At 58.4% G+C, this 12,560-nt stretch overlaps 2 protein-coding genes across 5 annotated transcripts in view; one reads left to right on the top strand and one right to left on the bottom strand.

Moving 5' to 3' along the window:
* Positions 1-17: 17 nt before the first annotated feature.
* Fbxl15 (F-box and leucine rich repeat protein 15) lies at positions 18-3,161 on the bottom strand. 2 transcript variants are annotated; one of them, XM_055629958.1, is made up of 6 exons: positions 3,061-3,159; positions 2,487-2,569; positions 1,911-2,040; positions 1,593-1,746; positions 834-1,339; positions 18-353 (listed from the first exon to the last, which is right to left on the bottom strand). In XM_055629958.1, exons 3-6 carry the CDS (start codon positions 1,961-1,963, stop codon positions 164-166), a joined length of 903 nt encoding a protein of 300 aa, XP_055485933.1. In that variant the 5' UTR covers positions 1,964-2,040; positions 2,487-2,569; positions 3,061-3,159; the 3' UTR covers positions 18-163. The 2 variants fall into 2 exon arrangements, with proteins under 2 accessions (XP_055485933.1, XP_055485934.1); XM_055629959.1 differs by lacking the exon at positions 2,487-2,569 and having other exon boundaries at positions 3,061-3,161.
* The window catches only part of Psd (pleckstrin and Sec7 domain containing), a 16,275-nt gene continuing 6,092 nt past the window's right edge, over positions 2,378-12,560 (top strand). Inside the window, exons 1-11 of one of the 3 annotated variants that reach the window (XM_055629956.1) lie at positions 2,378-2,395; positions 4,183-4,238; positions 5,578-6,315; positions 6,577-6,679; positions 7,105-7,453; positions 8,118-8,558; positions 9,672-9,866; positions 10,023-10,103; positions 10,263-10,375; positions 10,929-10,987; positions 11,082-11,171. In XM_055629956.1, the coding sequence (XP_055485931.1) occupies positions 5,662-6,315; positions 6,577-6,679; positions 7,105-7,453; positions 8,118-8,558; positions 9,672-9,866; positions 10,023-10,103; positions 10,263-10,375; positions 10,929-10,987; positions 11,082-11,171 (2,085 nt within the window). In that variant the 5' untranslated portion in view covers positions 2,378-2,395; positions 4,183-4,238; positions 5,578-5,661. Of the gene's footprint in view, positions 2,396-3,275; positions 3,333-3,847; positions 4,021-4,182; positions 4,239-5,577; positions 6,316-6,576; positions 6,680-7,104; positions 7,454-8,117; positions 8,559-9,671; positions 9,867-10,022; positions 10,104-10,262; positions 10,376-10,928; positions 10,988-11,081; positions 11,172-12,560 lie in introns of those variants that run through there. The other 2 variants (XM_055629953.1, XM_055629954.1) reach the window with 2 other exon arrangements.

The following is a 12,560-nucleotide window of genomic DNA, read 5'->3' as shown; positions in this document are numbered from 1 at the left end:
CCCATACACCAGGCAAGAAGGGGTAAAAAGCTCTTTATTTGAAATTCCAGGGTGGAGCAGGATATATCAGAGGTCTCAACCACAGGCCCCCCGCAGTTCAGTTTCCCGACCACTCAGAGTCAGGCCCCGACTACACAGTCCAGCTGTGCTGAAGGACAATCAGTCAGACCTGCAGGTTGACAAAGGGTGCGAAGCCTGCCATGTCCTGGAGTAGCACCAGGGCCTGGTGCAGGGGCGGTTCCACGTCGATGTCCACACCACGCTTCCGCAAGCGGCTCAGGCTGGGCTCGGCCACATGGTGGCAGTGCCGCACTCGCAGCGACCGCAGCGACGGGCAGTACTCGGCCAAAGTCCTGAGGAGGGGCAGGATGGTGCTAGGTGCAGGCCCGGTCTGCAGGGTCAGCCCGGCAACCCTGCAGCCGGCTCCAGCAAATACCGGGCTTCCCTCCAGCTCACCGTCTGCTCTTTCTACAGTACCTAAGGGAGGGGTCCTGGACGGAATTACAGGCTGCAGGCCCCAGCTCATTGGGGGCTTCTGGCTCCTAGAGAGTATCAACCCTTAGTACTTTCCGGTGTTTCAAGCCTAACCTTCTTGTTGCAAAAATGCCAGAAATGAACTTTATATGACACTTCTCAGTGTGTCAATCTTGGCTCAGAAGTTGGTTTTGTTTTTTTAAATTGTAGGCTTACTAGCCTTAAAAAAAAAAAAAAAAATCCCAGATTTGTTTTTTTTTTTTTTTTTTTTTTCTGACGGGTCTTTGCCAAGTACAACCCACCACCCTACCCCAAAGTGACGGCCCACCTCCCCCCTTACCGCCCCCATGCCCAGGCACCTTACAGCGTCGCTTCCGACCCGAAGGCAACCTGTGAGGTCGAGGTGCTCGAGTTGCGGGCAGTTTCGAGCCAACTCTTGGACCGCGGTGTCCCCTACATTGGCGTTGACTGCCAACGAGAGGCTGCGGAGGCTGGGGCCTCGTCTCTGCGCCAGGTACACGATGGCCTCATCCTTGAGCTGGCGACAGGCGGTGAGGTCTAGCTCCTCCAGAGCCGGGCAGCGGTCAGCGAGGCCACGCAGGGCCAGCCCGTCCACCCAGTCACAGTGAGCCAACGAAAGGCGCTGCAGACGCGGGCAGCCCTCAGCCAGCGCCCCCAGCGCTCGGCGACTCAGTTGGCCGCAGCAGGCGAGGGCTACACTCCGTAGCTGTGGATTCCGTGCCACTACTGGCACCAGGTCGTCGTCCGACAGCCATTCGTGACAGGGGTCCAGCGCTAGCTCCTGCAGTCCCTCGGCATCCCGCAGTAGCCGGGCTAGCGCGGCCCGGGGGATCTGTGGACCCACCTGCGGGCGGGAGGCACGGGGACTCAGTCTGTCCCTGGGTCGGGACACTGCCTGGCGGCCGCTTACCTTCGGGGCCTGCCACCTGCCCTCCCAGGAGAGGCACCGTGCTTTCTCCGAGTCGCAGCCCAGTACCCGCTCTCTGGAGTTCACATCGCAGCTGGGGTCGGAGCGGGTTTACGGCGCCGCTGGGGCTGGACTGGAGGCGGGGCGAGGGTGGTACCCAGGCGGGGGCGGGGCTCCGGTCCCGGCTCACCTGAGCGGCGTCGAAGCGGCGCAGCCTCGCCAAGTGCAGCTGAACGAGCGCCCGGAAGGCGCGGCTGACGCGCTGCAGCCGGAGCAGCTGGCGCAGCGGGACCCAGTTCAGGACGTGCGGGAGCAGCACGTCTTCCCAGGGCAGGTCCAGGAGCCTGAGGGTAAAGCGGCGTTGATGTCCCCACGCCGCTGTTACGTGCGAGTCCGTCTGTTATACCCCAGAGTCCAGGCTGGCAAGATGGGTCCAGTTCGGGCCAGGACTCAGCTGCCCTCCCGCGGGTCTCTTTTTCCCTCCCTCGGCCCCTCCAGTGCTCGGTACCTGACAGCTCCGGGTTCTTGCTCCCCTCCGGACGGCTCCATTGGTGGCTCCATCGCTGTCTATTGCGCGTGCGCAGTAAGCTCTTCTAGCTTTGGCCTTGAAGCGGCTGCGGCGAGCCCGCCTCCTGGGTCTGGAGAGACAGACCGATTTAATCGAGTGCGGGCTCACTGAGAGTCCTTATCCGAAAGCTTTCCGGATGGATCCCGAAACTGAGGCAGAACAGGCAGTGTGGACCATTAGATGTCTTCCCAGCTGCGGGGCTTAAAGCCCGAGGCTGCAGCAGCGGCGAGCCAAGACTGCTTTCGGGCTTCGTTGCGGGCCAGTAGCCGCCTCTGAGTAGTGATGGGAGGAGCAGACAAGGCCAAAGGCAGAAGGGGCGGAGCCAGGACTCCTAGGTTACCGAGTGCCTCCTTCTGTCCTCTAGTCGCGTTTAAGCGACTTTGAAAAAAAAAAAAAGGAGAGGCTACCCGGGCTCTAACTAACTGGTATGTAGTAGGTGCTCAATAAGTAGTTGCCAAAAGAATGGATTAGATGGCGGACGCTAGGGCTTTTCTTATCAAGGAAACTTGTTCAGACCTGCCATTCCTTGTGAGTTGTGAAGTGCACAGTCATGACATCCATCTCCTTTCACTTCACGGCAGCGTAGGCCGGCTTTTTGCCTAAGGAGAAAGGACTATATAGGACTAGCTCGTCCTCCTTCCCAGCGGTCAAGAGTCCGAGAGGAATGCGTGTTCAGCGCCGCCCGCTAGCATACTGCTTCTCTACTGGCCCTGGCTTAGTTGTAGGGAGAGTGACGCCCCAAAGCTTGCAGCTCAATCATCTGGTTTCCCTTTCACTGCGCCCCCAGATACTAAATCCACATCCCACTCTGGGGACCCCCTGGCGTAATGTTTTCCTCCAGCATTCGAGGTGGGTGTGTGTGCATGTGAAAGACTACAAGGCTGCGCGCCCCTGCGCAAACATTTCAGCCACTTCTTCCTAAGAAAAGCTGCTTCCCAGCCGTTATCTCACCAGGGCTTAATAGACCTCTGCGCAGACAGGCAGGTCCGGCCCGTTTTAAAGATGGGCAAACGAGGATTAACCAGGATCCAACGAAGCAAGGATAAAAAACCCAGACATCCTGGTTTTCCCAAAATCCCTTCCACACTACCTCATTACTCAGTGCAGCATGGAGAAGCAAGCCAGCACCGGAAAGAGCAGAAGAGGGTGAAGTTGGGTGAGGGGGTTGCTTCCTCTTCTCATCCTGCTCCGGGAAGGGGCAGCCTGGAAGAATCTGTGCAAGGATCCACGTGGGCGCGCACCACCTCCGGCCGCGCGCCTCCTCCCCCGCCCCTTTGTTCGCGCCTCTGCGCTTGCGCATTACGACAAATCTGGCGCTGTCCCCTTCAGCACCTCGCGGAACCCGCGCCACCCCTCCCCGTGGTGAGCCCCGCGCACCCCCGCCTCGAACGTCCTCGCACCCTCTGACCACCCGAACCGACCCTCTCCTCATTCCCAGGTCATAACCTGACGGTCTTGGCCTTCCAAAGGAGAATAGTTGCCATAGTAACTCGTGTGGCGTTTTCCTAAAATAGCCAGACCCTCTTCCACCCTGGCCAAGGGCACAAGGTTTGCCTGGGCTTCTCTTCCCAGTCTCGGGGTCATCTCTTCTAAACTCCCGCCCCTGAAAAGGAGGGACGATTAACCTAGGCAGCAAGGAAGTTCTTCCTGGAGTCTGACTTATCCTTCCTCTGCACTCCGGGTGGGTGGTCAGGACAGGACTCCTGGGTCTGGGGTTCAGAACCCCGAAGTGTTTAAGGCTGCGTTCACTTGAGGTCCCTTTCATAGTTGGTCTTCTGGTTTTAGGGGGCGGGTCCGGTCTACTCCCATACCGTGTGCTTTGCGTGGCCGCGTGCTTGTGGGGGCGGGAGAGCGTGTGGCATGTAACAGGTCATGTGGCAGCCTCCTAGGGACACGCGTGGGGTCTGGAGCAGGACAGGCGTGTGCAGCTGGACCCTGCGTGTGGTTCAGGAGACGATGGACAAGAGAGAACTGAACACGAGTGGGGTGGGGCATATGAGGATTTAGGGAAGAGAAATGGGGGTTCTCTACACTCTCCCCTTCCTCTGGTGTGAGTCTTAGGTAGTGACTACGGCGTGGCGTGCTTTGGGACTCAGGGCCCTGGGAAAGAAGGGGGGGATTAGCGTTGCTTGAGCAGAGCGTGGGGAGGGGTGGAGGAGGGACTGAGAGGCGGGCGGGCCTGGAGCAAGCGGGAGCCTTGCTGCTTTTACAGCTGAACGGGGCCCAGCCTCTCTGCCTCTCTTCGATTCCAGCTCCGAAAGAGCAGCGGTGAGTACTGGGGTGCCTTGGAGGAGGGGCTGCGCAGGGGAGGCTCAGGCCCCTGTTGAGCGTCAAGAACCTGTCTGGAAGGGGTGCTGCTTCTGAGAGCTTTTTCTACCCTGCTTTGCCACCAGAGGCCCGTTTTCCTTTATGGTCCCTCCTCTGGGCTGGACAAGATATGCCATACCCCTGGAGTTGGGGGGGAGGGAGGTGTTGTAAGCCTCCAGCAGGGGGAGGAGAGAATGTGTGTCTCTGATTATGTGTGCAAATATTCATCTGTTTATGATTGTGGCAGGGAGGTCTCTGATGCACCTGTCTCTGTGTGCCTCAGAGGATGAGAACCTGTCTGTATTTTGGGTACCTCTTTGTGCATTCCTGTTTAGTGATCGGTGTGTGTAGAACAAGCATGTGCTTTTCTATTATACACATATTTGTTATGACTGTGAGTGTATGAGGGTGTGTCTATGAGCAGTACTGCGTGTGTCTGTGTGTGCTGGGGGTGTTGCCTATGAATTTGTTAACTGAATATTGATATCTTGTCTTTCTGCATGTGTGTATATGAATTTGTGTGTGTGCGTGTGTGTGTGTGTGTGTGTGTGTGTGTGTGTGTGTGCATGTGCTGGTATGGAATAAAGAATGTCTCTTCTGGACTCAGCACCTATGGACTGAGGTTAGGGGCCTCTTTGCAGGCCTTTCTTCTTACCTCTCTACTGTGTTAACATACTTCATCATCCCTATGTAACCCCTCTTTTTCCTCATTCTTCTTCTAAGAAGCATGATATTTCCTTTTTTGGGGGGCAGGGGGAGTGTTGTTGTTGTTGTTTCTGAGACAACTCTGTTTCTCTGTGTAGCTTTGGCTGTCCTGGACTCACTTTGTAGAACAGGTTGTCCTTGAACTCAGAGATCGTCCTGCCTCTGCCTCCCAAGTGCTGGGATTACAGGTGTGCATTACCATGCTTGGCAATTCCTTTTCTAAGTGAGTGTCAAGTGGAACTACAGAGGACCGAGGGCCGTAGGAGTCAGAAATGGGATACCAGCCTCCATACACAGAGTTCCAAACTGCCCCAGAGCTGAACTCAGTGAACTGAATTGGCTTGCTCTTTCCTCCTAAAGTGATGCTCAGAACTCCCGACAGGAGGAGGGGCACTGGAGGCCACTGAGTGGATACTACTTTCCTAGTCAGGCTTCCATAGAAGGAGCCAACGAAGTTAGGATGGGTGATCCCATACTCAGAGTCTGAGGTCTCTGGACCTTGGAAGCCCCAAGCCCACCTTCCCATCTCTGTCTCTGCTGTCCTGCTTGTCTGAGTCCTGTCCACCCCACCCATGCTCCCCTTCCTCTCTTGCAGGCCTGTCTGAAGAGCATGCAGCCCCCTCACTCCCTGCCTGGCCTCGCCATCCCTGCCCCCCCAGCCTGACCCCCTGACCCCAGCATGGCCCAGGGTGCCATGCGCTTCTGCTCAGAAGGCGATTGTGCCATCTCCCCACCACGATGTCCTCGTCGCTGGCTCCCCGAAGGCCCTGTGCCTCAAAGTCCTCCAGCCAGCATGTATGGCAGCACAGGATCCCTGATACGTCGAGTGGCAGGTCCAGGTCCTCGAGGCCGGGACCTGGGACGTGTGACAGCACCTTGTACCCCTCTTCGAAGGCCTCCCTCACCCCGTATGGCTCCCTCACCCTGGGGACCCTCTTCACCCACTGGGCAACCCCCACCAGGGGCACAGAGTTCTGTGGTCATCTTCCGTTTTGTGGAGAAGGCCAGTGTGAGGCCACTGAACGGCCTGCCTGCTTCTGGAGGCCTGAGTCGGAGCTGGGACCTGGGTGGGGTTTCTCCCCCCAGGCCCACCCCAGCCCTTGGACCTGGCTGCAACCGGAAGTTGCGGCTGGAGGCATCCACGTCAGACCCACTCCCGGCTGGAGGAGGCTCTGCCCTTCCTGGCAGCCGGGACCCCTCACGTGGGCCGCTGGTTCCACCCCAGGCTGGGGCCGAGGGCCTTTACTCCTCCCTCCCCAATGGGCTGGGAGGGGCCCCTGAGCGCCTGGCCATGCACTTCCGGGGACCTGCAGACACTGGATTCCTAGACCAGGTATGCAATCTGCCTTGGGCTCCCTGGGGCCCTAGTGCCCGAGCTACGGGACAAAGCTCAGCCCCTGTTGGGCTGAGGCTTGTCTCATAGTCATCCCAATCCTTTAATGTCCTAAATCAGCTTTCTTGCCTCTGTCGCTGTGTCCTTGCACCTTCATCTCTGTCCCATGTGGTTTCCTTTCTGCTGTTCCATATTCCTGTGTCCTTGTACGTGTGGCTTTCATTTTGGGGTCCTGTGCCTTTCACTCCCTCTTTGGCTCAGGGGGACACTTGGTCCTCCCCCCGGGAAGTCTCCTCTCATGCCCAGAGAATCGCTCGAGCCAAATGGGAATTCTTCTATGGCTCCTTGGACCCCCCCAGCTCCGGTAAGTACTGAACTTAGCCCGGGGGCGGAGGGCAGGGCCTTCTCCACAGCAGCTGAGTCCTGGCAGAGAGGCATCCTTCAAGCCTTCCAAGTCAGCCAAAGTCTCTCCAGGCTCCAGGCTTTTTCATCTGGTTGTGAGGGTTGGGCTGGGCTCTGGAGGAAGCTGGGTGATAGAGGGAGGGGATGGCCAGCTCTCAAGGGTTATTCCTGGAGTAGAAGAAAGTCTGGTCTCCTTCAGAGCTGTTTGATAAGGAGATGAGTTCTTGAAATAAGTTCCACTGAGATGAGTTCCACAGGCATTTGGATCAAGTGAAGGGTGTGGCAGATATAGAGCAGTTAGATATGAAAGAGTTTCCAGTCTATGTGGGGCCATGGGGAAGCAAGCCAACACGAATTACCTCCTGGCCTGGGTATGTGTGCATACAGGTGCTAAGCCCCCAGAGCAAGGCCTCCCATCGCGTGGGGTGGGCTCCAAGCAAGGCTCTGGGGTGGCTGTGGGGCGAGCAGCCAAGTACTCCGAGACAGACCTGGACAAGGTGCCCCTGAGGTGCTACCGAGAGACGGACATCGACGAGGTGCTGGCCGAGCGGGAGGAGGCTGACTCGGCCATTGAGAGCCAGCCCAGCTCTGAGGGCCCAACTGCCCAACCACCTGTCTCACGACCTAGCCCATGTCCTGGTCCTCCTTCCAGCCTGGGCAGTGGCAATGAAGATGATGAGGCAGGTGGGGAAGAGGAGGTCGATGACGAGGTGTTTGAGGCCTCGGAGGGGGCCCGGTGAGTGGGACTGCTGAGGGAAAGTAGCTTGCTCTTTTCTGCTGACTCCAGCAAGAACCTGGGGTAGAGAAGACCAGGACAGCATGGGCAGTGTGGGAAGGAGATTCCAGACAGAGGCTCGAGGCCTGGGAGAATATTAGGGATATGTGGGCATTGTCAAGCCCAGGATGAGGCAGCCACAGAGATGAGGCAGGGTTCTGCAGTATCAGGGGTCAGAAGCTGGAGGCCAAACTGGGGACATGGGAAGCCAGCCCGAGGACATGGGAGCATGAGTGTGACCCTGGGTCCTGGCAGGAAAGTGTGGAAATGTGGGGGCTTTTCCTTTCTGTCTCACGCCCCACTGCAGCTTGGAGCTGCATCTCCTAAGATGTTGCCAGAAATAGAAAAGGGATGGCAGGAGGGAAGCGGATCAGGGGAAAGGAGGAGAAAGGGAGATTAGTAGGGAGGGGGAAGGAGGGGGACTGGGTGCTTGAGGGTGGGCAGGGCTGGGATGCTGCAGACACACTGAACTTCATGGGCCCTCTACTCCAGTGACTGTTTCTTAAAGGGTTTGGATCTGTGGAAAGGGGAGGTGAGAACCCCCATACCAGTCAGCAAGCGTTCAGTGAAACCCTGCTGAGGCCTGGTCCTGGGGAGCTGATGAGACATTTCCCTGCCTCTGCAGGCCCGGGGACCACATGCCTCTCTGTGGGCTTCTCAAGTCACCAGTGCCCTTTCTACCTGGGACCAGCCCCTCGGCGGATGGGCCCGACTCTTTCAGCTGTGTGTTTGAAGCAATCATGGAGTCACACCGGGCCAAGGGCACATCCTATAGCAGCCTTGCCTCCCTGGAGGCCCTGGCCTCACCTGGCCCAACCCAGAGCCCCTTCTTCACCTTTGAGATGCCTCCCCAGCCCCCAGCTCCCCGGCCTGACCCACCTGCACCTGCCCCACTGGCCCCTCTTGAACCGGATTCTGGTACCAGCTCTGCTGCTGATGGTCCTTGGACCCAGAGAAGGGAGGTGGAAGAGTCAGATGCTGGGACCACGATGCCCCCAAGGAGGGAGCTTCCCAGCCCCTCCCACTCTGAAGATAGCCTTGGGCTGGGGGTAGCACCCCTGGGCAGGTGAGGTTTTGTTTTTTTGTTTTTTGTGTTTTTTTCTTTTTTTGGACTGGTCAGCCCTGGTCAGCCCTAATCCCTGGCCCCCAGGAACTGCTGATTAAGGGACAGAGCCCCAGAATGAGGAAGTAGTTTATGTATTCCTGACCAAGAGCAGGTGGTTAACAGATGTCTGTTTTCCCATTTGGAGGCCTCCTGCCATTGGCCCCCTGCAGCTCCCTCCCTGGGCTCAGAGCCAGTGACTGGAGAAACCATGATTCAGGATTGAAGAATCCCCAGAGAACATCCTCTTTCTCTCCTGGAGGGCTGTCTCCTTCCCAGACAGAGCCTCTCACCCCCACCCAGCTAGATCCACAGCCAGCCCCTCCCTTCCCTTCCCTCTGCAGGCTTGTCCAAGAGGCTGTCCCAACCCTGCTCTAGGAGTGTCCTTTCATAGCCTAACCTTTGTGCTTTCCCCTCTGCTGCTACCCTCTCAGTCACGGAAGCCATGGCAACAGGAGGGGGTGGCCAGGGAGACAGGGTTGCCTAGCAACCAGGAGTTTCCGGCCTCTGTCTCTGGGGTGGCAGGTGGCTTTGCAAGTAGAGCAGCTGGGGTAGGGAAGGAGAGGAAGAGGATGAGGGGTAACCCCCAAAACTGTAACCCCAGAAACTTCTCTATGGGTAGCAGGGAGCACCAAGGAGAGTCCTCTGGAAGGCGGGAAATGAAGGGAACAGGTGTCTGTCCCTGATGCCCTCAGATCTTTGCTTGACCTCACCTTCCCCAGCACCCATTTATACCTGGTGCCTGTGTATGGGAGTGTGCACAGAGAAGACTGTCTTGAGGAGGGCAGGTGTGGAGATGGGGACTCTATATCGAAGAGCAAATTTAGGCCCCTGGGAGCTTTGGGGACCAGCCAGGACTCCCATAGCAGTAAGACTGATATGGGTTAGATTTGAAGCAGAACTTCCATGGAAAGAAGTAGGCAGATGGAGAGAAAGCTAGCCAATCTCCTTCCCTAAAAGGAGGAAATGACCTTTCCGTGTCCCTCTAGCCATTCCCCAACTTCTGGGTCCAGAGCCAAGGGAGGGTCTGGACGCTTCTCAAGGGCTCTGCCCAACCTCAGCTGCTCTTCCCGGCAGTGAGCCCCCCCTCGACCAGCTGCTGCCCGACTCAGACTCCGAGCTGGACAGCACAGAGCGGCTGGCCCTGGGAAGCACCGACACCTTGTCCAATGGGCAGAAGGCTGACCTGGAGGCTGCCCAGCGCCTAGCCAAGAGGCTGTACCGGCTTGACGGCTTCAGGAAGGCTGATGTGGCCCGGCATTTGGGCAAGAAGTAATGCCCCTGGGCTGGGACCGAGGCTTGGGTCAGGGAATACATCCTGGGGCAGCACCTCACCCTCTCCAGTTAATGCCCCAGGTCTCTAGGCAATGCCCAGCTAGCCCCTTCACACTTCCCTTTGTGACCCCGACCTATCTGCCCTGCCCACAGCAATGACTTCAGCAAATTGGTAGCTGGCGAGTATCTCAAGTTCTTTGTCTTCACGGGCATGACTCTGGATCAAGCTCTCAGGTGGGTCGAGCCCTCTGAGGATAGCCTCGCTGGCCAGACTTGGTGTTCGGGGTTCCAGCTATGTGTCTTCTAAGTTGCCTTGACATTACTCTCTGAGACCAGGACTTCCTGGAGTGGAGATCTTGGGCAGAGGGTGACATCATCTTCCTCCCACCCCAGGGTGTTTCTGAAGGAGCTGGCACTAATGGGTGAGACACAGGAGCGGGAGCGTGTGCTGGCCCACTTCTCCCAGCGGTACTTCCAGTGCAACCCTCAAGCCCTGTCCTCAGAGGGTGAGCAAGCTGGGGGCAGGGTTGTCCCCGCCAGACACGGAGGCACCCCCACACAGGAGGGGTTTGTGTTTGTGCAAGAGGGAATGAGTGTACATGTTTGCAGGCATGTGCACTCATCAATGTGACATGGGGCTACATGCATGTGGAGCTCTCCGTGAGGCAGGGATGTTGCTAGGCCAAGTGTGTGTTGAGAGGCAGGTGGAGGTTGTTTGCATGAAGTTGCTCCCATCTGTATGCGCAGGACCAGGCTTGGCTTCATATGCTGCTCTGCGTAGGTGTGATGTCCACCAGCTTGCTTTTGTTTAGTACACTGAGCAAGTTGAATGTTGGGGGCAGGCAGGGAGCAGCTGCCCCAGCAACTTGGGGAACTAGGGAAAGGGGCAACCAGAGGTCAGAGGTGAGGTCCTTGCTGAGGAAATGGTGGAGGAGAGATGGAATGGTTTCACAGAGTTCGGTGGTAAGGAAGCATGGGCCAAAAGGGTGCAAAAAGAGGTGGGTGATGGCCTGCTCTGGACGGTGGCCTGGCCGAAGCTGACAGTCAGTTCTCTCCTAGACGGCGCGCACACGCTGACCTGTGCCCTCATGCTCCTCAACACAGATCTCCACGGCCACGTGAGTGGGGCATGGCCACTGGGAGCCGGAAAGCAAGAGTAAACTTAGTGGCTTTGGGAGGCGAGCCTCACAGACCTCTGTTTTCCTCCCTTAGAACATTGGGAAGCGCATGACCTGTGGGGACTTCATCGGAAACCTGGAGGGCCTCAATGATGGCGGCGACTTCCCCAGGGAGCTGCTCAAGGTTGGGGGCGGGGAACTGAGCCGGGAGATGTTGCTGGAATGATAGGGTACCTGCTCAGCAGCAGAGTTGTAGGGAGGGAAGGGCTGGGACTTGGTACTTGTTGAGTAGCTCAGGCGGTAGGAACCCGGGCTCTGGTGACTCAGCTTGGGGACCGCCCCGTGGCCCAGCCCCCAAAGGCAGACTCTCACCGCACATGCGCACATGCACACGCAAATCCTGAGGTAGGGGAAAAGGGGGCTGGGATTCTGGGAAGCACGTGAGCTGGCAGTCTGGACCCTTGTACTTGCTCTCTGGATTCCCTTCCAGCGTTCACAGGGGTGGAAGGAGGTGTGAGGCTGGCGTGAGGCCCCGGGGACGCTGCTCTCCACCTTAGGGTTTTAAGAGCCACAAACATCCTCCTGGCACCACTGCCCAGGAGGGAGCCTAAGGCAGAGGGTCAGAGGCCGAGGCGCAAAGGCTTTCCCAGGTTCTTGCATCCAGAGTACACATGCTGCGACCAGATGTTGCCCTTGTGGCTCCCTTGGAAGCGGGTCCTGCACCCACGTGCCTCCCCATGATGGAGTGGTTTAGCTCGGGAAGCCTGGACTAACCTGAAGAAGGGGGTCTCTGGGCCACTCTGTACGCGTGGCAGCACAGGACAGGTCCTAGGTTGGGGTGTATGGGGCACCTGAGTTTGAGCATGGATCCGAGTGGGCGCGTCCACTGTGAGCTGAGGTGTCAGTGAGCTGGGGTGTTTGCGTGAGTGGTATGTGCTTGGCAGCCTGTGAACCAAGGGGCCTACGTGACTTGCGCTGTTGGCGCTTTGGGTGTAGTCTGGGTATTTGTGTGTGACGCGGCGTGGTAGTCATCTTCCAGTTGGCTGTGTCTAGTTTGACAGGCTGTAGAGGGTGTTTGCCGGCTGTAGAGGTACCTTTCGAGGTGTACGTCTGTAACTCCGGGTAAACGGGAACCGGTGCGTCCGGAAGTTTGACCTCGGTGGCATATGGACTTTGGCTTGGACTCTGGGACATCTACCTGTCTGTGGGTCGGACGAGGTCATGACTGTTCGAACACCGACCCGTGACTCTCAGAGGGCCACGGGGGTGGAGGGTCGGAGAGCAGCCGACTGGTCCCCGCAGCCCCCGGTTCTGGCAAGCTGAAGGGTGCCCTGGACGCCGCCCGCAGCTGCCCAAGGCGCGCGCGCGCGCGCGCTCGGCCCCCTGGCGAGCCCCCACGCATGCGCCCCCGCTGGCCGCCGGCCCTCCCCACGGCGCCGCGCTGCTCCATCGCGCAGCGTCCCCGCCCCAGCCCGCGCCCTCCCTCCCCTCTCCTCCCTCCCGCCGGCGCCCCCTCCTTCTGCGGAGCTGCGGAGCCCACGGCGGCGCTGCCGAGCGCTCGTGCGTCGGTGGG

Source organism: Psammomys obesus, unplaced genomic scaffold (assembly GCF_907164565.1).
Source record: "Psammomys obesus unplaced genomic scaffold, mPsaObe1.curated_primary_1811, whole genome shotgun sequence".
NCBI classification, from domain to species: Eukaryota; Metazoa; Chordata; class Mammalia; order Rodentia; family Muridae; genus Psammomys; species Psammomys obesus.
This window is presented reverse-complemented; position numbering and strand designations above follow the sequence as displayed.